The following is a 23,582-nucleotide window of genomic DNA, read 5'->3' on the forward strand; positions in this document are numbered from 1 at the left end:
GTTGGTTTATGCCTAAAAAGTGTTTATGAGATGCCGAAAATATTTGTTATTGCATCAAAATGATTATTAATTACAATTATAAAAAAAAACTTTATAATCTGAAAAATATTAACAGTGCTTTATAAAGCTGTGTTGACCTGTGTAAAACGCAGAGTATATAACACCACGAATGTATCACTTTGAGGAGGGTTTGGGGCTGAAATTATTCTATGAGTAAGTTTTATCCCTGGAAGAGTTGTGAGTATATAGCCCTTATAAGCTTTAGCAACCTTATGTTGTTTACATTAAGCCTGGAATTCATGTCATTTTCATGGAATGGAAGGGGAATCGTCCTCGCCGTGCAAAGAAAGCGAACGGCAATGTATCCCATGCGATGCGCTACGATGACTGCGCGGTATAAAAATGACCGTTTTTTAACAGGTTTTTGGGGTGTTGTGTCAAGTTAAATCGGCTGTAACATAAAAACGGGCAAGAACGGGCAGCCAAATTTGGTATCGACTTAAAGCTTAGACATCGGGAAAAATGATGTTTATAGAATTTAGACGGAAATCCACGGAAATCTAAACGATTCTATTGTAAATGCAAAAAACATTGATTTTTTTAGCCTATTTCGTGGAAAAATCAGCCTATAAACCTCTTAAAAGGTGTATTTTATCTACTTTGATACCTTTCACACGAAAGAAGAATATATCAACATTATGTGGGAGCCATTTCAGAATCCTACATGAAAAACCTTTTGTGAAATGGCATGTTTTTCAACTAGGATGTCATATACGCGACATTTCGCAAAATGTCACATTTTACGATTTGAGGTAGGAAATTAACAACCTTTATGCAAATTCCGGAATGAAATATTTTGCTGAAATATTCTTCAAAGTATTGTCTTTCAGCTGGGCATGAAAAAAATTAAAAATCTGAAATTGCCCAAAATGACTTTTGGCGCACTTTTGTTTCGCCCCGGCCCACTGTGCGCCGGTGCCTTAACCACTAGACCACAGAGACGGTTAGTGGCTAGGGCGACCCCGATCCGATTGACCGTCAGATAGACAGATTTTCGACACTATACCAATTATAATTTCCTTTGTCGGGTGAAGGTGGGTTTTGAACAATGACAAGCCGCCATGCCTCAGCTGGATCAAAGCTATTGCTTTGATACAGTACACGTATGGGAGAAAGTATACAAATGTGTATAGTTATACATGTACAACAGCATTGGCAACTCTTTTTATTTAAATATTGTAAAGAAATGGATGAAGAGAACAATTTTGGAAAAATTGGTGATGCCGAAAAAATGTCTCTGCCGGGAATCGAACCCGGGCCCCCAGCTTTGAACGCCGGTGCCTTAACCACTAGACCGGGTTCAAATTATAATTGGTATAGTTTCTCAATTTAAGAGTGCATTAAAGAAGCACCTAAAACTGGAAGCTACCCGAGAGCAATATAATCAGTAAAAATTACACATTTTGTACAGTTGGTTTCTAGTATTGTAGATAATGTAGGGTATGTTGAAATATAATCTTGTTTCATATATTAGGAGGATTGTTGTTTGCTTCAGATGTTTGCATATTATTTGACTGATGGATATGTATGTGTATTTTATTATTATTAGTTTATACTTTTTGTTACAATATGTTAATGTTTTATACTAACTATAGGACCCAATTGGAAATAAGCCTTTGGGCTTTCATGGGCTATCCTGTCAAGGTATTCTTCAATGTTATTGTAATCTCCTGTGATATTCTTGACGAATAAAATCAATCAATCAACCAATTTTTCCAAAGGGTAGATAGCTCTGGGGAACCTTGATTAAAGCTACGCCTACCATTGTTCTCTTCATCCATTTCTTTACAATATTTAAATAAAAAGAGTTGCCAATGCTGTACGTTGTACATGTATAACTTTACACATTTGTATACTTTCTCCCATACATGTACTGTATCAAAGCAATAGCTTTGATCCAGCTGAGGCATGGCGGCTTGTCATTGTTCAAAACCCACCTTCACCCGACAAAGGAAATTGTAATTGGTATAGTGTCGAAAATCTGTCTATCTGACGGTCAATCGGATCGGGGTCGCCCTAGCCACTAACCCGTCTCTGTGGTCTAGTGGTTAAGGCACCGGCGTTCAAAGCTGGGGCCCGGGTTCGATTCCCGGCAGAGACATTTTTTCGGCATCACCAATTTTTCCAAAGGGTAGATAGCTCTGGGGAACCTTGATTTAAGCTACGCCTACCATTGTCCTCTTCATCCATTTCTTTACAATATTTAAATAAAAAGAGTTGCCAATGCTGTTGTACATGTATAACTTTACACATTTATATATATATATATATATATATATATATATATATATATATATATATATATATATATATATATATATATATATATATACTTGTAAATAATTCAGCATCAACGCAAGACGTAGCTTCCATGTATCTCTTTATTACAAGCTTTCGGCCAATGGGGCCTTCATCAGGCCTATAATGCATTGAAACAAACAGAACAAACCATACAAATAAGGTCGAAATAACAAAGTGAATGTGTAACAAAGGGTACAGAACAGAAGGGTTACACTAAGATAACAAAAATAACAGAAATTAACAACAGAGGGGGTTGAGTACAGAACAGAAGGATTATAGTAAGATAACAAAAAATAACAACAGAGGGGGTAATGACTTGAACGAGATGGTGGAATACAATAGAAACGATTGGGAAACTTAAGTGTGTGAAAGGACAAGGTATTTACCGGCATTGAAATTAACTTGGGATTCTGTTCATCAGGAGGAGTAGTGAGTCTTGTGCAGGTAATACTGTGAAAAAATGAGGATAATGTTTCAAGTAAAATGATAACTCGTTTCAATATTGTATCTTGTATTTGGGTACATAACTATATTGATCCGTTTACATAGTATTCAAGTAACTGGTGATACAAGTTGTAGTTTGAGACATAAAAGGGTACATTGTCATGCGCGGGGAAATATATACGTGTAATTTATATTGATGTTTGAGCGGTAAGCAACATAATAAACAAAATAACAGATTAAACATACAGCCATCAGGAGCAAAATAAACATACAGCCATGAGGAGCAAAGAAATTGTAATAATCAATCAAATAATCAGATATAATCAAGTGATCAAGATACTAAAAGCATACCAAACTGTATAGGGGTAAAGAGATGTGGCTATTAAACTATATGAAGTGGCCTGTTGGGGCGGGTGAGACTGTAAATTAAACAATGAAATAGGTCGAAAAGGTATGTAACGGGTTTAATAATTACCAAACATTATTATGCATATATATGAATATGTATATATTACACAAGATCAGATAAATTCAAATACAAAAGTGGTTACCTATAATTCCAGTGTCAGTGAGAGTGTGTCGACTGGGTGTGCAGGTATGAGGTAAAGTGAGGTGAAGTGAATGCGTGTGTGTATGTGCGTGTGTGTGCGTGTGTGGGGCATGCAATGGGTCATTGGTTCTAATTATCAACATTGATTCCGTTTGGGGTGAGGGTGCGTAGAGTGGTGATCCAGTATGATTCTCGGTGTAAGATGATTGAGCGGTATTTATTGTTAATCTGTTCTATTGCCATGATTGAAACATCGTTTATAGAATGATCAGGGAGGTTAAAGTGGAGGACATAGGGGATGATTTTATTGTTGTGATTGATGGTGCGGTTGTAGTTGCGGATTTCTGATCTGGTGTTACTGAATCTGGTGTAGAGTGTGTTTTCTGTTTTACCAACGTATTGTTTATGACATTTTTTGCATGTGATGAGGTATATGATCCATTCAGATTTGCAATTGAGTTGTGAATTGATAGGGTATGTTTGGCCGGTGATCGTGCTGGTATATGTTTGATTTTCTGTTGTGTAATTGTGTAACATGCATCTTTTTGATTGGCAGTTGCGGAAGCCGTTGATGCTGTTATTGTTGTCGTTGTCTTTGTGTCTGTTGTGTTTTGGTGTGGGGTCAGCCGCTTTTGTAAGGAGGTCACGTAAAGTGCGGGCTCTCCTGAAGGCTACCATGGGGGGGTCCTGGAAGGTGGTATGAAGTAGCTGGTTTTCTGATAATGTTGGGTTGTGTTTGTGGATGATTCGAGGGATTTTAGCTGTGATGGGGTCATAGGTAACTACTAGGGGGGTTCGGGAAGAAGGGGGGCGTTTGGTGTTATTAAGTAATTGGTCACGTGGGATTTGACGTGCGCGGTCGATTTGTTCCTGAGTGTGTTTGGGGTCGTAGTTACGTTGTGTGAAGTGTTGTTGGAGTGCATTAAGGTGGAAATCGCGGCGCATATATATATATATATATATATATATATATATATATATATATATATATATATATATATATGTATATGTATATGTATATATATATATATAAAATTAACCTATTATTGTATTTGTACAGTGCGTCCCTGAAAAAACCAAACCGAGATTTAGCGATGATTTATCATAACTTAATCATAAATAAAATAGACAAATGACCTACCAATGTAAAGCTTAGAATCTCCTCTTTCATCTGGTATTACTTAGATTATTCCTCATTCACGCATGATTGAGCAAAAACAGTTCGAAGAAAGGATGCCAAAAACTCATTTGGCGGGGGGTATCTGAATTTCAAAAAGAAAATCACATGACTAAAAAGTTCAATATCTTCTCTTTTCTTTGATACCTAAATCACAGAAAATGGTCAAGTAGTAAAAAAGTTATGATCCCTCGAAACAATGCTTGTATTTCCATAATTTCATTAAATAAACATGTTTTCACCGATTTCCCACAGAAGCTATCGCACGGTAACAAAAGACTTAAATGCATGGCTGATCGTCAACAAAACGGAGTGTCGAGTCAGTTTGAACGCTAGCCTGTAAAATCTCTTCATTTTATGAAATTATTGAAATTCAAGCCTTATTTCAAATAACCAGAACTTTGTTAGTTCTCGACCATTTTCTGTAATTGAGGTATCAAATTAAAGAGCAGATATTGAACTTTTTTAAAATGTGGTTTTCTTTTTAAAACCCCGATACGGCCCGCCAAGTGACTTTTTGGTATCCCCTTTTCAAATTGTTTTTGCTCACTCATGCGTGAATGAGAAATAATCCAAGTAATTTCAGATGAAAGAAGAGATTATAAGCTTTAAAATGGTAGGTCATTTGTCTATTGTATTTGCGATTAAGTTATGATAAATCATCGATAAATCTCGGTTTCGTTTTTTGTGGGACGCACTGTATAGAGAAACTAAAATGTTTTGAGAGGAAAAGTAATTGTTTTGCTACTTAGCAACATAATTATTGCGGTATAAATGTATTTAGTAATTAATTAGCATGTTATCATCCAAGTGGGTCTATATTACTAGCATTATGGGTCAGGAAACTGGCCAGGTATGAGTAGTTGAGTACTCGAGATGGCGCTATTGGTTCGTATCTGCTATAAGATGAAGTTGCGTTCGATTTTTTGGAGTTGTGTTAGGCCGCAACTCCAACTGCAACGGGGCATGGTGGGCGTAAAGATATTCGTGAGTTACGAGCGACTTCGAGCGACTCCCGGCTGTCCTAACACCAGTGACGTAATGAGCCAAAGAGATTATGGTGTAGAATATGGCGTATTGGAGAAATTTTCTTAATAGATGCGATCGAGCAGATGTGACCTGTTGACCTTGTGAAACCTTAATAACTCTTGTTACAGATTTTGACACAACATTCAGAAAATAGTGTCTTCTCTCTTTTTTTTTGGGGGGGGGGGGTGGGCTCCCTACGCAAGTGATAAAGGCAATATACAGATTTTCACCTCTTAATGTGCACCATACAGAAAACTGAAGGTGAATATTTCCTTTTATGAACAGGAAATAGTGTATACAACATGTATAAGTCGAATTGAATTTTCGCCAAGACTCAACGTGATTTTGAACTTTTCTGTCACTCCCATTTTCTTCTCCACGCGAGCGACACGCCCCGCGACATGCGCACGCATAATATTCGTCAGAGATTTTGCCAATCAAACTTCAATTTCAATACCGGATACAATGATATCATAAGTAGGAATGTAAGAAGATCAGGTATACCATCAATATTATTACTCATATCACACCCGACGTCAAGTAGCATTTCCAGGCAATGCATGATGGATGGGAAATTCTGAACTAAAACCTGTTGAGAATGAAATTATATAAATATATTGAAACTGCTGAGAGATATTTCAGTCACATCGCTGACTTGGCAGCATTCTGAAAATTTTCAGCTAAAATTTACGAATTTTGATTAAACTGAGACAGCATTATAAAACGCCATGAAATATTTATCGCTGGGGGCCCTGCTGATTATCGCCCTGGTCGCTTTCGACCGTGTGGAAGGGCACAGATGGTTCGGAGTGGGACGCCCTACTTATCATCATGGTGGTCACCATGGTGGTCATCACAGTGGTCACCACGGTGGTCATCACGGTGGTCATCACGGTGGTCACCACGGTGGTCATCATGGTGGCCATCATGGCGGTCATCATCCTCCCAAAACAGGTACAAATCGGGTTCCCCTGGACAAACCCAATGTCATCCTCATGGTTGCCGACGACATGGGTATTGGAGATCTGACGTCGTATGGTCACCCTACCCAGGAGCCAGGCTTCATTGACCACATGGCAACCAATGGCTTGAGGTTCACCAACGGATACGTGGGAGATTCTGTCTGTACTCCAAGCAGATCGGCTATTATGACAGGTAAAATGGGTCTTGAGGCAAATTAGGGGGAAATGTGGCGGTCCATAGGGGAAGGGGGCACTCAGCCATAGGGCCTATACGGTTTTTGTTTATTTTATAAGAATTACCCTTATTTATCAGTAGAATATAGGCATATACCCTATTCGTGTATGTCTGTCTTTTTAATATCATTCTACAGTGCGTATAAAAAGTTTAATCTAGAAATAATCCTGTAAAATTATATATTTGTAATATCCTGAAGCTTTTTCACATTTAAACATTGGTAGCAAAGGACTATACAGTGCGTATCAAAAAAAAGTTTACACTTAGAAAAAATCCTGTAAAATTATATATTTGTAATATCCTGAAGATTTTTCCACAATTTTAACATTGGTACAGATTCATTTAAGCAAATGACGATATACTGTTGAAAAATGTTTCCGCTTCAGTGAGCACCACTTACTTTTGAAAAGTTAGTGAAAAATGATTTGCGCAGAACTTTTAAATAGCTTTGCGAATAAAAGTAGACCTTAATCATGAAGAACACGTGGAATTTAGCTAGTAAAATTGATTTGAAGATATCTTTTACCTTTTTTAACTTGTTTGCTTGCCTTCGAAGAGTGCATTGCGCCCCACCACTCTCCCCCACACACCGAGGCAATCGTGACGATATTTGCTTTACACTGAGCTGTGATTTACATGACATGGCTTAGGCTTGATTTTCATTTTATTAATCATTGTCAAACTTGGGAAAAGTGTGGAGAAACAATCATTTAATGAAAATGAAATGTAAACCCACTTTAAATGATAAAAACTTAGTGGAAAAATGCTGGAGATGTCTGATTTAAACTTTTGTTCAGATCCAGCTGGCACAAAAAGGGTAAAGTGTGTGCTTACTAAGTGTTGAAATTTCAATTTGGGTTGCAAAATTCTTACAAAATGCTTGAATATATCCATTTTATTTCAATTGACTAAAAGTGCAAGGGAAATGTATGAGAAATGTTTCGCAGGGTAAGTTTGATTTCGCCCTTTCCCCTTGACAAATCGTGAAAACGAGCATTTCTGCGCAATCAGATTTCTGCGAGCTTTACCAAAATGGACAGTGCTCACTCAAGTGTAATATTCTGTCAAAACCTTTACTTTCATTGGATAGATGAGACCCAAACCCAGGATTATATGTGAAAAAATTATCCACATGTTGTATATGTTTTAATTCCCAGGGCTTTTTCAAAGTGTAAACTTTTTTTGATACGCACTGTATAACTGTCGAAAAAATCTTTACGCTTGACTGTGCACCACTTACTTTTGATAAGTTCGTGAAAAATGATTTGCGCAGAAATAGTTATATGAATAAAAGTAGACGTTAATCATGCAGAAGCATGGACTTTAGCTTAGAAGATCGATTTGAAGATATCTTACCATTTTATCTTGTTTCCTTGCCCAAAACTCTTCCTTAGAGCGCCACTGCGCCCCCGCCCTGCCAACACACCGAGGCCATCGTGATGGTATCTGCTCTACACGGAGCTGTGATTCACATGAATTGGCTTAGGCTTGAATTTCCTTGTGTCAATCATGGTCAAGCGTGGGAAAAGTGTTGAGAAACAAGTATTAAATAGAATATGAAATGTAAACCCACTTTGAATGATAAAAAAATCAGTGAACAAATGCTGGAGATGACTGAAATAAACTTGTGTTTACATTCTGGTGTATGTCCTCAGATCCCTAGGTAATTAAGCACAACCTTTACCTATTTTAGGCCATGGTACAAAATATGTAATGGTTGTTCTTACCTAGGGTTAAAATGTTCATTTGGTTGGCAAAGTTGTGACAAAATGTTTAAATGTATTTGTTTTATGTCAACTTGCTCAAAATGCAAAAGAAATGTATGAGAAATGTACCGCACGGTCAGTTTGTTTTCGCCTTTTTTCTTTGATAAGGCGTGAAAATAAGCATTTCTACGGGCTTTGCAAGAATGGACAGTGCTCACTCAAGTGTAATATTCTGTCAATTTTTTAAATTTCATTTGATAGATGAGACCCAAACCCAAGAATATTTGTGAACAAAAATTATCCCCATGTTATATATTTTTCAATTCCCAGGACTTTTTCAAAGTGTAAACTTTTTATTGATACGCACTGTATAATAATGACGATGATGGTGATCCACATAGCATTTATATTGCGCCATGTATCTGTTAAAAACATTCATAGGCGCAGGCCCATCCAAAAAGTTAATCACTACACATCTACTATGCATGTATATCAATATCATTCTATGTCTATCATTATTTTTAATGTATACGATATTCATATTTAAAAACGCAGGTCGTCTCCCAATTCGAATCGGCACGTACGGCAACACTCGTGTCTTTCTGCCATGGACGACCACCGGTCTACCAAAGAGTGAGGTTACCATCGCGGAGGCAATGCAAGCTGCTGGATACGCCACTGGGATGGTCGGGAAATGGCATCTTGGTAAGTGATGAATGATGGTGATGGATGGTGGTGACGGTGGTGGTAGTTGTGGCAATGGTGTTGGTGGTGGCGTATGATGATGATGGTGGTGTTGATGATGACGACGATGGTGATGGTGGTGGTGATGATGATGATGATGATGGTGATGATGATGGTGGTGGTGATGATGATGATGATGATGATGATGATGATGGTGATGATGATGATGATGATGATGATAATGGTGATGATGATGGTGGTGATGATGATGATGATGGTGATGATGATGGTGGTGATGATGATGATGATGATGATGATGGTGGTGATGGTGATGATGGTGATGATGATGATGATGATGGTGATGATGATGGTGGTGATGATGATGATGATGATGGAGGTGGTGGTGGTAGTGATTATGACGATTATGATGACAATTTCAAACCTAGCTGTACAATATTTTTAGAAGGAGCTGTCTTCTATTATTTTTTCTTGCGGACCAAACGTTAGGCCTGATAATCTGCTTCCAGAAAATATCTGACAAGCAAAACAAACATTCACTAGAGAATCAGTCATTAATTAGTTTCCTCTTGTGAAAATTGGCAGGCAAAAAAAAAAAAAAAAAACAACAACAACAAGAGAATGATATAATCTCTCTATTTCCCGATACCTGCCCCCTTCTCCCGTTTAAACGACCCTGAATATTTAGGTTAAAAGGAATCATTCTTATATTGGCAGAGTTCATCTTTTTTTTTTTACTTTCAACTCTCAGGATAGCGGCTTGTTTTTTTTTTTTGAATAATATTTTATTTTCTTCCTCTTTCAAATCAATAAGTTTACAATCACAATTCATATAAATAAAGATTCTTTGCATGTATACAATAAATAATCAAACAAATAAATATATCACTATCAATGAGATTACAAATATTTTTAGAATGATGAAAAATAAAGTTAAACTGCCAAATTTCTCTTCCATAACAATGTGAAAGCAGAGGGGAAAAACCCATATCAATCGACAAAAAAAAAAAAAAAAACTTTGCAAAAGATGACTTTTTTCCATGAATAGAATAGAAATAATCTCTTTTGCACATGTTAATTGTACAAGAATAAAAAAGGATAAAAGATTATTTTAAAGGTTAATTAGAGGAAGGTTATTATCCTAAAACGTCCCTACACACTCACCTTACCCCTATACCCCCTCCCCCCTCATCTCTCTCCCCAGACACTCACACAAGCTCACTTCAACTCACCACCACCCACAGCTCCCCCCTCTTCCCCGTCACAAAACTCACACATCCATCTACACACGTACACCCACACACGATGCATCTGCTCTGGTACAACTATCTGTATTTGAACAAATAAACAAACAAAACAAACAAAATGAAGCAACCAATACATCCATAGTATTAAGAAAGGTATGCATTGATTTGTTCCCATTTCCTTAAGTGCACCCCCAGCTTCCCCTTTTAAAAGCTATTTGATATTCCGGATCTCTATACTCTTTAACCAAATGTGTCACTTTCTGTACGGTTGGCAATATTCCCTGTTTTCTTGAACTAAAAATAATATACTTAATTAAGAATATAATACAATTTATTAAAGTTACTCTTGTAGTATTTCCAGATATCCCCATGAAAATTGTTTTCCAACTGTCACTGCCAAGTTCATTCAGTTGAAATATTTTACTCGTCTCTTCCCATAATCGCTTAACTTCACGACAATAAAAAAATAAATGTTGGTAAGACTCAACTTCTTTTTTACAAAAGGAACACAAATTATCTGTCTCAATGTACTACTGGCTTTCTGTATGATGACGCCCTCTCCCGCGCCTGCACTAACCTGGTCGGAACTCGATCGGAATGTATTCACGAGACAAGCAATTAATTAGGAAAATGACAGCAAAGTCTCAAGTTTTCTTTTTTTCGAATACCTTGCAACAATAAAATCGTTTGACTTTTTATCATTTCCCTTATATCGAATTCGAATCCTTTGCCGATCATCCGTTAGCCCGTGAAAACTGCACTTAATATGTCTTTAAAAATGTGGATTATTATAGTTTTAGTCATAGACAATATCATTAGTCATATACATGTAGTCTTCAATACTTAAGAATCGTCATATTACACGAATCTATTTTCAAGTGGACTAGTGACATAGGTTTATATATTATTTTATGCAATGGTGGAATTATGTGATCCAAAGCGCCGTTTTATATATGTTTACTCATTTTTAGTGGTCCTCAAGTATGTCGGATCCATTTCTGATGACTCTTGCTATAGGCCTCGACTGCTTATTCAAAACTGTCTAATAATTTTCTTTAAGTACAATAACATGATAATAGTAAAATGATTGAATATCGCGGTCAGGTCAACATGCAGCTGTGTTTGTATAAGAGTATATACACCACTTCTATTCTATTTTTGTACTTTCAGGAATCAATGAGCACACTTCATCCGATGGGGCCCATCTTCCCTACAATCATGGTTTTGAATTCGTGGGCCATAATCTCCCCTTCACCAATAGCTGGAAGTGTGACGATACCGGGGTAAGTCAGTCGTAGAGGGAGTCTTCAATGTTCCTTTCACTGTTCCATTTGTAAATGATTTTCAAAGAAAGTAAATGTGTCATAGCTAAATTTAGAGCCAGACATCCACGAACGACAATCCTCGTTGGTCAGACTTGGGCATATTACTGTGGAGAATTTTGTTAATTAAGATGAAAAAAAGTCGTTGCGTTTCTCCCCAGAAGACTGCATTGGACAACTCTACCTCTCCGACAAAGATATAAAGAGTTTTCACCTTAAAGTTTGCCATGTCGATTACATCTTTTCTTGCCCAAACTATACTGACACATCTTTTTGTGGTCCATTGATTTAGGATTTTGAGTTTCGAATTTATCAAGTCTGCAGCATTTTGAGAGACATCTCAGCTTTGAAAAAAGTCTTAAAATCTAAAAATAAAAGAATAGATAAGATTCGTTATAGTAAATGTCTAACGGTAAAAAGAACTGGAAATTTGCGTGTGTGATTTAGTGAGAGGCTCTAGACTGGTGGGCGATTAATTTTCTTATCCACCATGTATGTAGAATTAATATAGAATGTTATATTTTCAAGATTACTCTTTCTATAGATGAAAAAACATTAATTTTAGGTTATGATCTGCAAAATTCCAGGAATGTTATGTGTAATCTATTTTGTGTTATTGCTCAATTTGTTATTTATCGAAATTATATAAAAAGCATATTCAAAGGAAAAAAAAACATGATGCAAATTCTTTATGGATTAAATTCAAGCTTACTATGATTATTTATCTAGAAAGTTTATGTAAAAAAAAAAAAAAATAAAAAAAAAAATATATATATATATATATATATATGTTATTGTGAATATCTCGATTAAGAGGATAAAAGAAAAAAATGTATGTAGAATTAAAATAAACGGTTTTGCAAAGATGTAAAAATCAGAAATCAATATTTCTACATATTTGAATTTGGAAACGTCCCTGATGGCAGTTGAAATTGGGAGGGTCATTTACCCTTTTTACACAGGATTTTCTTAGCCCCGGACTATCGCTAACCCCGTACTATCCTTAACCCCGTACTATTTTTTTTCCTTTTTACACATGCCAAATTGTTATTGCTAACCCCGGATAAGGAATACTTGCTTTTCACACACGAAACTCGCTAACCCCGGACTAGTGGTTTTTGTCGATCATTCGTAGTACAAGTACTTCACTCGTACCTTTTTACACACGCTACAATTTCCTTAACCCCGTACTATAGGTGGGGCCAAATTGCCATTTAGCCCCACCTATAGTACGGGGTTAAGCTTAGCCCACTTTCGTTTTACACTAGCGATCTTAACCCCGTACTATCGCTCTTAGCACCGCAATTGCTGGGATAACCCTGCTTTTTTGCAGGGCCAAATAATCCCGTACTAAAGGTGGGGTTAGCCCACTTTGCAAAAATGCTGTGTAAAAAGAAAGTGGGCTAAGCTTAACCCCGTACTATAGGTGGGGCTAAATGGCAATTTAGCCCCACCTATAGTACGGGGTTAAGGAAATTTTAGCGTGTGTAAAAAGGGTAATTATGTATTGTGGCTCTGCATGACTGCAAGGCCCGTTTATTGTAAATTTGCCATTATGGTTACTACCATGGAGACCTTGATTGTGATTGGCTGCTGAACCATGTTACCATGGTAGCTGTCATAATGGCAGAGTTACCATATAGTCGAAACCCCTTATGAAATAGGCCCCAGTCAGGAAGGCACCAAATACAATAACATACAAAATGAATGGGTAACATTTATAACTCCCTAATTTTAATTGCAATCGTTATGAAAATTTCAGCCTTATGCTTGTTTTTATTATTTCTTCACATTTAAAAGAACCGTTTGTTTGCATTTATTTCCATATGAAAATAATAAAATAGATACATGTTCAAATTTAACAAATCGTATTATAGATAATATGACATAATATAGAGGATGGCCCATTTCATAGGTATTAACAAATATAACAAACTTCTACAATTTACTTCAAGGGATTACATAAGAGTACATTGTATCCTCTACAGTCTACATGGTCGAGCAGACATATCTTTCAATTCACCAAGCAAAGTGAATAGACTTTCTATATTTAACCAGTGTAGGGTTTTGGTTCAATAAGCTATTTTTAAGTTACGCTTGACTTGATTTAAACGATTACAAGTACCAAAAGGTCGGCCACAGTTCATAATTCCGGAGGTTAGAATACTTAGAAGGGTCGATATTATTCCGTAAAATTAGGTTCGAATTAAAGTTTGTTTTTCCGAAAATGAAATAAGGTTCGCATATTATTCTTATGAGTTTGATTTTTATTCAAATGTATATACCTCATTTTATCTTCAGGCTATCGATCCGTACTTCATTCTCGTAACTGGGTCTCGCACTAACGGATATTCTGAATAACGAACCTTAGTTCGCTGTCAGATTAATGAATCTTCGGAATAACAAACAGTATTTTCTTTTCGCTTTGATCAACAAACAACGAACGGACGTTCGGCATATTGCCACAAATTTTCAGTTAATGGACACCTATATGCTTTACGAACGAACATCTTCGTAGGGGGCCTATATGCAATTTGCATATTTCTGATTTACGAACCTTCGAAACAAACGCCACGCCAAAATGTGCGTCCACAGGTTTTCTTGATATTATTGACACAAATTAGATTAGATACGAATCATAAAAAAGATATGATCATAGAGGGACTGTCAGTGTCGTCACGTTTCTGTCAACTGCTATAGTCATTGGTCATTAATCTTACGAAGCGGAAAATCCCAGCAGATATAAAGTCGATTTGATCGACCATGCATGCATAGATGCAATCCAATGCTTAATTCAGTTCCGAGGATTTTAATCACCCTATATTGTAATCTGCTTTGCTTTCTTACCTCAATTTTACTTTAATCGATACACATAAAACTCACGGTGGAATGACCCATTATAATAAGCCAGTTCGTAGTTCCTTTCTGCGCATGATCAAAAGTTTCTACGCATGATCAGAGGAAGGTAATTTGTACTAAAGGGACATAGTGGTTTAAAATCTAATGAGATAAGCGCCAACTTTGATGTCTTGATTATTCATGTATTCTTTTGAATTGTGGTTTTCATTTACATCCACAAAAAACAACAATGCGTCCACGAACATGGTTCATTCAGCGTTTGAACACGCTGGACGAAATTGCTGTCAGCAGAGAAGAGCAGCTTTATTGACGTTAAATAAGAAGATATAATTTATGTCCAAAAAAGACTAACATTCAACAATGGTACAATGAAATTGAATCAAACTTCCTTGTAATTTGGTGTGCCAAGTAAAAGGATATTCTCCCGAATTGGAATTCAATAAAAAGGCTGTAATGTATTTAGATGTAAGCATACTTGAAAATAAAATCTGAAAGATTGATAAAATTTGATATCCTGCATGGTTTAGATTAAATGAAATTTCATGTTTTCAAAAACTGTTCGATTAATAAATTTATCATTACAATTGATAAGAGTTTTATTGCTATCAAACAGGATTAACACTGTAACTGAGACAAGGAACTCGGCAAGGATTTGTAGGCAGTAAATTGCCTTAATTCAATAATACTTGATTATCAGAATAGTGGTGGTCGAGGTTGGGGAAGTGGTTTACAGCACAGCTTGCAAAAATACATTGGAGTTTATTATTTTAATGAAACATACGCATCAATTTGAATATATCACATTGGTATTCATTTGTTTGTGAAAAACAAACATGTCTTTAAAAAAAAATCTTGTTCTAGGGCATAGGTGCCGTGCAAGAAATCGATTCCTAAACATTTTATGTTAGTAGTTGGCAGGTCAGATACCTTACAAAACATGATCGCGACACCTTAACATGCTAACGATATTAGCAGTGATTGAGATAAATCATAGGTTGTGGAGTATCCGGTTGGAGTATATGCCTAATTGGCTGGTTAAATAAGTAACGAATCTTAATGTTAGTAATTGTCAGAAATTAATTTGAGATACGAGTCCAACATGATGACATTTCGATCTATAATGTTTTGATACATGACAACATTGTCGTCTGATTGAATGAATAAAATGTAAACAGTAAAAGACAAGGGGAAAAGAACCAACCAGGTTAGGTCCTAGATGTGCTTAGTCAGGTATTTGTAACTTTCCCGCGAAAAGAGCGCGAAACGCGAGCTGAAATTATTTAATATTCCGATCAGAAACAGGTGAATTTAAGCACTATTTCAAGCACTGTGTAGGAAAATTATGAATGGGGTGGGGGTTCTACAAAACGTCATTCATTTTCATTATATTTCTGTCATTCGTCATACCTACCAGATTTCCAGGGGGTGCTGCTTATGGAAAATAACACACGCAGCACCCCAAGGTAAATTTTGGGGGTGCTGAAGCCCCCCAGCACCCCCGCTTCCCAGGGCCATGCATACCTACAATTCTTAAGTGTAAAAAACTGTTTAGAAAGCATGTAATATTCAGTGACTATAATTACTGCCCGACGAAGCAATGAAATTCTTCTTACTTACATATTTGGGTTACACTTCGTAATTCCAAAGGTTCGTAATTCCGAAGGTTCTTTATTCCGAAGGTTCGTAATTCCGAAACACGTAAATTGCCTATACCTCGATGTTCGTTAATCCGAAAACGTAAAAGGGTTCGTTAATCGGAACATTTGTGGCGTTATTCCGAAGGTTCGATAATCCGAAAAAGAAATAAGGTTCGTTATTCCGAAGGTTCGTTAGTCCGAAAACGAAATAAGGTTCGTTAATCATTTCGTTTTCGGACTAACGAACCTTCGGAATTACGAACCTCATTTCGTTTTCGGATTAACGAACCTTCGGAATTACGAACCTCATTTCGTTTTCGGACTAACGAACCTTCGGAATTACGAACCTTATTTCGTTTTCGGATTAACGAACCTTCGGAATTACGAACCTTCGGAATTACGAACCTTCGGAAATACGAACCTTCGGAATAACCGAACCTTCGGAATAACGAAGCTTCGGAATTACGAATGTATGCGCATATTTGTGAATGTAGCTATTTTTCGAATCCCCTACCCTGTTAAATAAAGTAGATCTATGTTGGCTATTCGATCTTTATTGGGGGATGTTAACAGCGCATTACTTCAAATTACAAAGCAAAATTCGCTTTTATTTGAAAAACAATGAGGTACCACTTTTTCCTGGCATGTTGGCTCGCCGGTATAGAGTGCCGGCTTCAGAACGGGAAGTCGTGGGTTCGAATGACTTGCTTATACAGGCCTGCATTATACAACTTTGCATTTTCGGCAATGTTTGTTCGATTATTCACGTATCACTATGACATTGGTACATGCTTTAAAAGCTGTCATAATAATTATCAATTTATAGTCTCCGCCCCTATCCTCCATTTCATTAAACGAAGGAAACGGACAGGTATGCACATATTCGAGCATTTTTTTAAATTGATATTTGAAAACTTTGATATAGCTTGACAATACTATACACAGACTATGCCCTATAATGTCTTATTTTAGCTCATTTTATTTATCTATTTATTTTAGTTTTGTTTTTATCTTGGATCCCCTTGATTTATCTTTACCCTCTTATTCGATTCTTACACATTCTGCTCTTCCATTTTTTCCTAACGTGCGTTCCTCTAAGCCCCTCTCTCTTTCTCTCCCCCTCTCTCACTTCCTCTCTTCCACACATACACACGTACCCTGTCACATCTTTTCCACCTCCCTTTCCACACACTCTTATCCGGGGCATCTTATCTTTCTGTCTATTTCAGCTCCACATGGACTTTCCGAACACGCAAGCTTGCTACTTGTACTACAATGCTACCCTCAAGGCTCAACCGTACCAACATCGCGGTCTGACGCAACTCTTTACGAATGACGCTGTTCATTTCATCAATCGAAAGAAACGGGAACCGTTCTTTCTCTATGTTGCCTTTGCTCACATGCATACCAGCCTCTTCTCCCATCCGGACTTCGCCTGCACTTCCCGCCGCGGTAAATATTACTTTTCTTATATATTTTCAACATAGCCTTCCGTCCTTTTTGTCCTTAACAGTGGGCAATGTACATTTTTATAAATATCTGATTCGCCTATATTCTAATCAAACCAAGATGATATTGCGGCTGTTCGCTTAAAATCACTTTGTAGCACCCATCTCATACGATTGGGCAGCGGAAAACATAAAATATTAGTTGCATGAAGCCGTGGTCGCAAGCTGCCGTATACGTTGCAAGTGCGTGGTGTCTACTTGCAAAAAAAGTTGGTAAAATTTGGCTATCCGTACTTGGTGAATATATTCTCTATACGGATTTAAAAGCACACTGACGCAGACACACCGTAGCATGGTCGCTACAGATTCACCCCAGTATTGGTGACGCGTGTACCCTGTACAGCTTAATATAAGAGCACACCGAGTGAGAAAGGACAACGGCCTCTGTACCCTACCATAGAAATCACACGGACATTTTACGCTGTAAGCAAGTTTTAGCACACGCATGATGCAACTCACTTCCAATTTCATGCCCAAAGGACATAAGAAAGATTAAAAGGGAATCTTTTTATGTGGTGTCGGCATCACCTCAAACTTGAAATAAAAAGTCGATTACCGCTTTGGCACTTACAGAGACCTCATCGTGATAATTTTTTAGACTCTTGGAGATAAGGAGCAAATTGAGGACTTAAAATTTGTAGTAAAGAAAGTATCAAAGAGCAAGTTGAAACTTTAACAGCGTCTGACCCACTTTACTGCGAATCGAGGTAACTGGTATTATCTATTATTGAGCTTATCAGGGGCTATATAAAAAGGAGACGTCATAACAGCCAAATTGCATTAGAAACTGATGTAGCACCAAATACAATATACAGACATTTTCATACTTGAAATATTTTGTTTATGTTCTGAACCCCGCATTTTCCCCAAGATGAATGGAAATTGAAAATTTCATTGTTTTCCTCTTCTCTTATTCTCCCCCCTCCATCTCTCAATATAAAGGTCGCTATGGTGACAATCTCTTGGAGATGCATCAAGCTGTTAAGAACATCACCGATGCTCTAGAAGACAACAAAATCTTGGACAATACTGTGATTTTCTTCATCTCTGACCATGGTCCACACCGAGAGTACTGTGAGGAGGGCGGGGATGCCAACGTGTTTAGAGGTATTGTAGAGTGAACTGTCTTTACATCTTATTCTTGCAGTTGATATGACGACATCTTGCTTGTGATTATTAAAAGAAATCTGAAAATATTCGACTCCGGTGAAAGGAACTTCTGAATACAGTGAGCAAAATGGACAAAATTTGTCATTTTGTCGAAGTTTTACAAAGGGTTACATGATGGCTACAAACAAATATAGGGGTGGTGGCTTCAACAGGGCTACGAAATGGCTAGTTACTCATTGTGGAACTACTTTATTCAAACTCAGATTTATTAAGGAATCCTAGGAATACAACTTTAAAACTCATAAACTTGTCTTCTAGGTGGTAAATCGCTCTCGTGGGAGGGTGGTCATCGGATCCCCTACATCGTCTATTGGCCGGGGACAGTCAAACCCGGTATCTCGAACGAACTGGTCACATCCATGGACATCATCAAAACCGCTGCTGATCTCGGTGGGGCGCCCTCTGGCACATTTCCAGAAGGTCGGGTGGTAGATGGTAAGAGTATCAAGGGTCTGATCCTCGATCCAGCGACTCATAAGTCGCCCCATACTGAAGGATTCTTCTATTACTGTAAGAACAACCTAATGGCTGCTCGACTTGGACAATACAAGGCACATTACAGGTGAGTTTACAGATCTTGGTAAATCAAGGACAGATGATTCGAGTGTTTTTTTGAGAAAAAAACAACATGAAAATTGTTTTGCTCTGTATTTTTTTTAAGATAGTACCCTTTTTGTAATTTGCTGGCAACTCTGTTCTCATCATGACTACCATGTCAATTGATTCATTCTTAGGTGTTTGCTCGAATAGATAGGTTCATCTTAATTGTAAATTGTATTGGATCTGCAGACCAGTACGTCCAAATTAGCCCAGGAAAAGCAGGCCTATCGTAATTTTCGTTTGTTTTAAGAAGTCCATATGTACATCAGATAAAATATGATAATCAGTATGCTGTTCATTGTAGTCCCTTGTGTGCTTTGAATTTCATTTTTGCGATAAACATTAACCCAATGATGATAAACGATTGATTTCAACAGAACCCAACGTGTACTCGATCAGCCCACATACGGTGAGCGCTGCGATGGCGGTTTCCCGCTCGAAGACTACTTCGACTGCAACGAGTGCGAAGGTGAATGCGTGACATTCCACGACCCACCCCTCCTTTTCGATCTCTTCCAAGACCCCGGCGAGGCCTACCCGCTTAACGTGGATCAGTTCGCCGATGAATTGGCCCAGATCCAGGAAGCCGTCAGGGTACACAACGCTTCGTTGGTAGCGGGAGCACCGCTTCTGGACTCCTTCGACATGTCGATCGTACCTTGTTGCAATCAGGACACAGACTGCGTCTGTAACTACACTCAAGATCCTCAGATACCAGAGTGCTACCAGTATCTTATTGAAGTATCCGATAGAAACAAGAACCCGACAACGCCCGCTGTGGCCGTCCCGCCCGTAATTCCAGTTTAAGAAAAAGTTGATTCGAAAAAATGAGAAAAATCCAACAAGAATAACACTAAATCTTTCATCAAAATCGGATGTAAAATAAGAAAGTTAATTCATTTTTTTTTTAGTTTCGCTTAATTTCATAAAACAGTTTTATTCACACCCTGGTAGGTATGTAAATGAGGGAACCGATGACATCACTCACTATTTCTTTTGTATTTTATTTGATATGTCATATATTAAAATTTTCTCCCCGTTGTCCTGTGAAACAAAGTTTTATTCCTCCCTGAACATGAGGTATTACCATTGTTTTAATATTTTATGGTTCAATCAAGTTGGTCCTTAATGTATTATGTAAAAACTAAAATATTGTTTAATTCAAACAAATAAAATACAAAAGAAATAGTGAGTGGAGGGGATTCATCGACTCTCTCATTTGCATGTCACTGAATTGTGCATAAAAACTGTTTTGTGAAAAATAAGCGAAACTGTAAATTGTCGTAACTTTCTTATTCTACATCCGATTTTAATGAAATTTTCACCGTCATGCTTGTTTGATTTTTCTCTATTGATTAAAATCAACATTTTTCTGGGGGTAGACTTGACCTTTAAACAATAAAGGGGTATTTATCACAAATTCAAAGTTTTTTTTTAGAGGGAATAGAAAAATCAGACAATTAAGTAGATAAGTGAAAGTTTGAAGAATGTCAGACAAACAATAAGGAAGTTATGAATTCTTAAAAAGTTGTACAATACATAAGGAGAATTCAAATTGGCTGCATTGGTGATTTTATAGTGATGTATGGCAAGGATTACTCTTCCATTTACTCTGTTTCTGTTTATGGTAACTCCCGTAGGAACTCGGCAGGACAGCTTTTTGCTGGTAAACGCCAAGCTATATAACCAATTACACAGGAAACATTTTACGTCTAAATTAATTAAGCATAGTGGCTGACCTTATAGACGACAGAAATGTCGGGCAAAACGACCAAATTTGAGAAAATGGCAGAGCGGGAATTCGAACTCACAACCTTGCGAATATCTGCTCTTATCAGCCACGCTACCTTGGTGAAATAAATGTTTCATTACTGAACTACATGAATTTGTATACAGAGTTGTTTTTGTACCCCACCAAGTCAACAGTTTACGAACGTAACATTTAAAGAGTCCAATGTTCTAACCATTAGACGACCTGACCGGTTAAATACTCCAATACATAAAATGGCAAAAATTTATTTTTAAAGTTTTTACTCCAAATTATATGTTTCTTTCATGGGGACATAATTAACAATGCTACATGCGTTATATCATGAATACTGCGCCAGGGGGTAGAGACTTAGGAGAAAGCCACAAATCCCTTTTTAATTGAATGGCTTATGGAAAATTGTCCCTATACCACATTGTCATAATTTGCTTACCCAGTTCCCAATATAGGAATTTCTGTTTTACTTATTTTTACTTCTCTTTCACACATTTTAAGACCAATGTTGGATTCCCCTTTATAAACAGGAACAGTAGGCCTACGTGTATATTTCGGGGCCACAGGTAGACGTCATGGTTGGTTGTACTTGGATTTTTAAAATAGACCCTAAAAAAGTAATCATCCGTCTATCTCACATGAGGTCTCATAGTCCGTCTCATTTTTTGTCGGGCCCCGCTCCCTCCGTAATCCCTGGTAAATTATATTTTGATGATAAAGTTACACGTTTCCAGAGTTTATATTTACCCTTTTTTCTGAATTTGGTAATTTTGATACCCTTTTTACTACACGCGAGCACATAACCCCTTAACGTGAAGACAACATTATAAATGTCGACCCCCCCCCCCGTATATATACTTTACAAGCTTTGTTTTTTAGTGGATCCCCCTCATTTCCATTTAAGCTCTATATTATACTGTTTTTTCTGGGTTTTTTTTTACGAAGTAAGAATGCCCTTCTGTAAAATTGTACTTGATTTGTATTACTTTATATTACTTTGTATTATGTTTTGAATGGAAATGAAATAAAAGAATTGAATTGAATTGAATATCCCATATTTCAGAGATCGTTGTATTGTCAATCGAAAGAGAAAACCCCTATACTAGCTAGTGTCATCACTACTTCCGAATCAAGATATTGCCCATCTTAAGCATTATTTAATCAGAGATTTACTACTGCATTTCTGGCGTCTCGTCTTTTTAGTACATATAAACATGATAAAAAGAGTATTATACGGTATATCTTCCAATTTAAAATATATGAGAGACTATTGTGTCCCTGTCTTCTATTCATGGTGGAAATTTTCTTCCCTATACAAGCCCACATGGTATACTAGATTTTCATTTATATTCTTGACCCATTCGATTCGTGTCTTACGGCTTTGTTGCTCTCATGATGAAAAAATAGGCCTCAAAACAACTATTCCCAACATTAATTTGCTATCCTTTCTTCTGAGAAGGATCAAGATTCCGCGAGATAAGAAAACTTTGACCACGCCTACCAGTTTCGTATGCTTTACTACCCCGTTATGATTGAATGAATAAAAATGACGGTTTGGGAGAAAATGCGTAATCTGTAGGGGAGGGGGTTCTGATAAATCTTTATTGTAAACAATCCCTACAAAATAGTCCCAACATCAATTTGATTTTGATAAGTTAAATAACCCGAAACATAGAATAAAAATATGAATTAAGAGTGTGTCACGTTGTAGTCTCTATATTTTGCGTACATATCACCAGTGTTGTGCTAGAATCTTAGTGAGATTGTGAGATTAGTATAACTTTCTTTTCATATCAGTTCTCAGGGACGGCGGCGGAATAGGGGAGGACGTCTCAAATGTGACGTCATCGATTTTTTTTTCCAATGGATTTCAATACGGATTGACCAACGGAATTGAAGTTTCGACCCAAACCTACTGGTATATTCTTACCAATAAATTGGTTTATGTTGACCATTTTTGTGGGTCCGACACAGGGCCCTGGGAACGATTTTTTTAATTGGCAGGGGGTGCTGATGTAAATTTTGACAAGCAAAAAAAAAAGGGTTCACTGCAAAATTAAAGGAGAATGAAACCTTTGAAACCATATCAAAGAAAAAAATCAAAGAAACATATTGTTGAAAGTTTGAGGAAGATTGAATGAATAATAAGAAAGTTATGAGCATTTGAATATTGAGATCACTAATGCCATGTAGATCCTCCCATTGGCAATGCGACCAAGATCTGTGATGTCACACACGTACAACTCCCTCATTACTTTAGTACTTATTTCACTTTATATTCTCACTTTTATAGAGTATATCACAAGGTGAG

The 23,582-nt window shown here is 37.1% G+C and overlaps 1 protein-coding gene across 1 annotated transcript; it reads left to right on the forward strand.

Annotated features, from left to right (window-relative positions):
- Nucleotides 1-6,031: 6,031 nt before the first annotated feature.
- Nucleotides 6,032-22,319, forward strand: LOC129262077 (arylsulfatase-like). Its single transcript, XM_054900116.2, has 7 exons — nucleotides 6,032-6,716; nucleotides 9,020-9,169; nucleotides 11,584-11,696; nucleotides 17,461-17,683; nucleotides 18,682-18,846; nucleotides 19,168-19,471; nucleotides 19,887-22,319. The coding sequence occupies exons 1-7, from the start codon at nucleotides 6,290-6,292 to the stop codon at nucleotides 20,314-20,316; spliced, it is 1,812 nt and encodes a 603-aa protein (XP_054756091.2). The 5' UTR covers nucleotides 6,032-6,289; the 3' UTR covers nucleotides 20,317-22,319.
- The last annotated feature ends 1,263 nt before the right edge of the window (nucleotides 22,320-23,582 follow it).

The sequence above is a fragment of the Lytechinus pictus genome, chromosome 5, assembly GCF_037042905.1.
Source record: "Lytechinus pictus isolate F3 Inbred chromosome 5, Lp3.0, whole genome shotgun sequence".
Taxonomy (NCBI): Eukaryota; Metazoa; Echinodermata; class Echinoidea; order Temnopleuroida; family Toxopneustidae; genus Lytechinus; species Lytechinus pictus.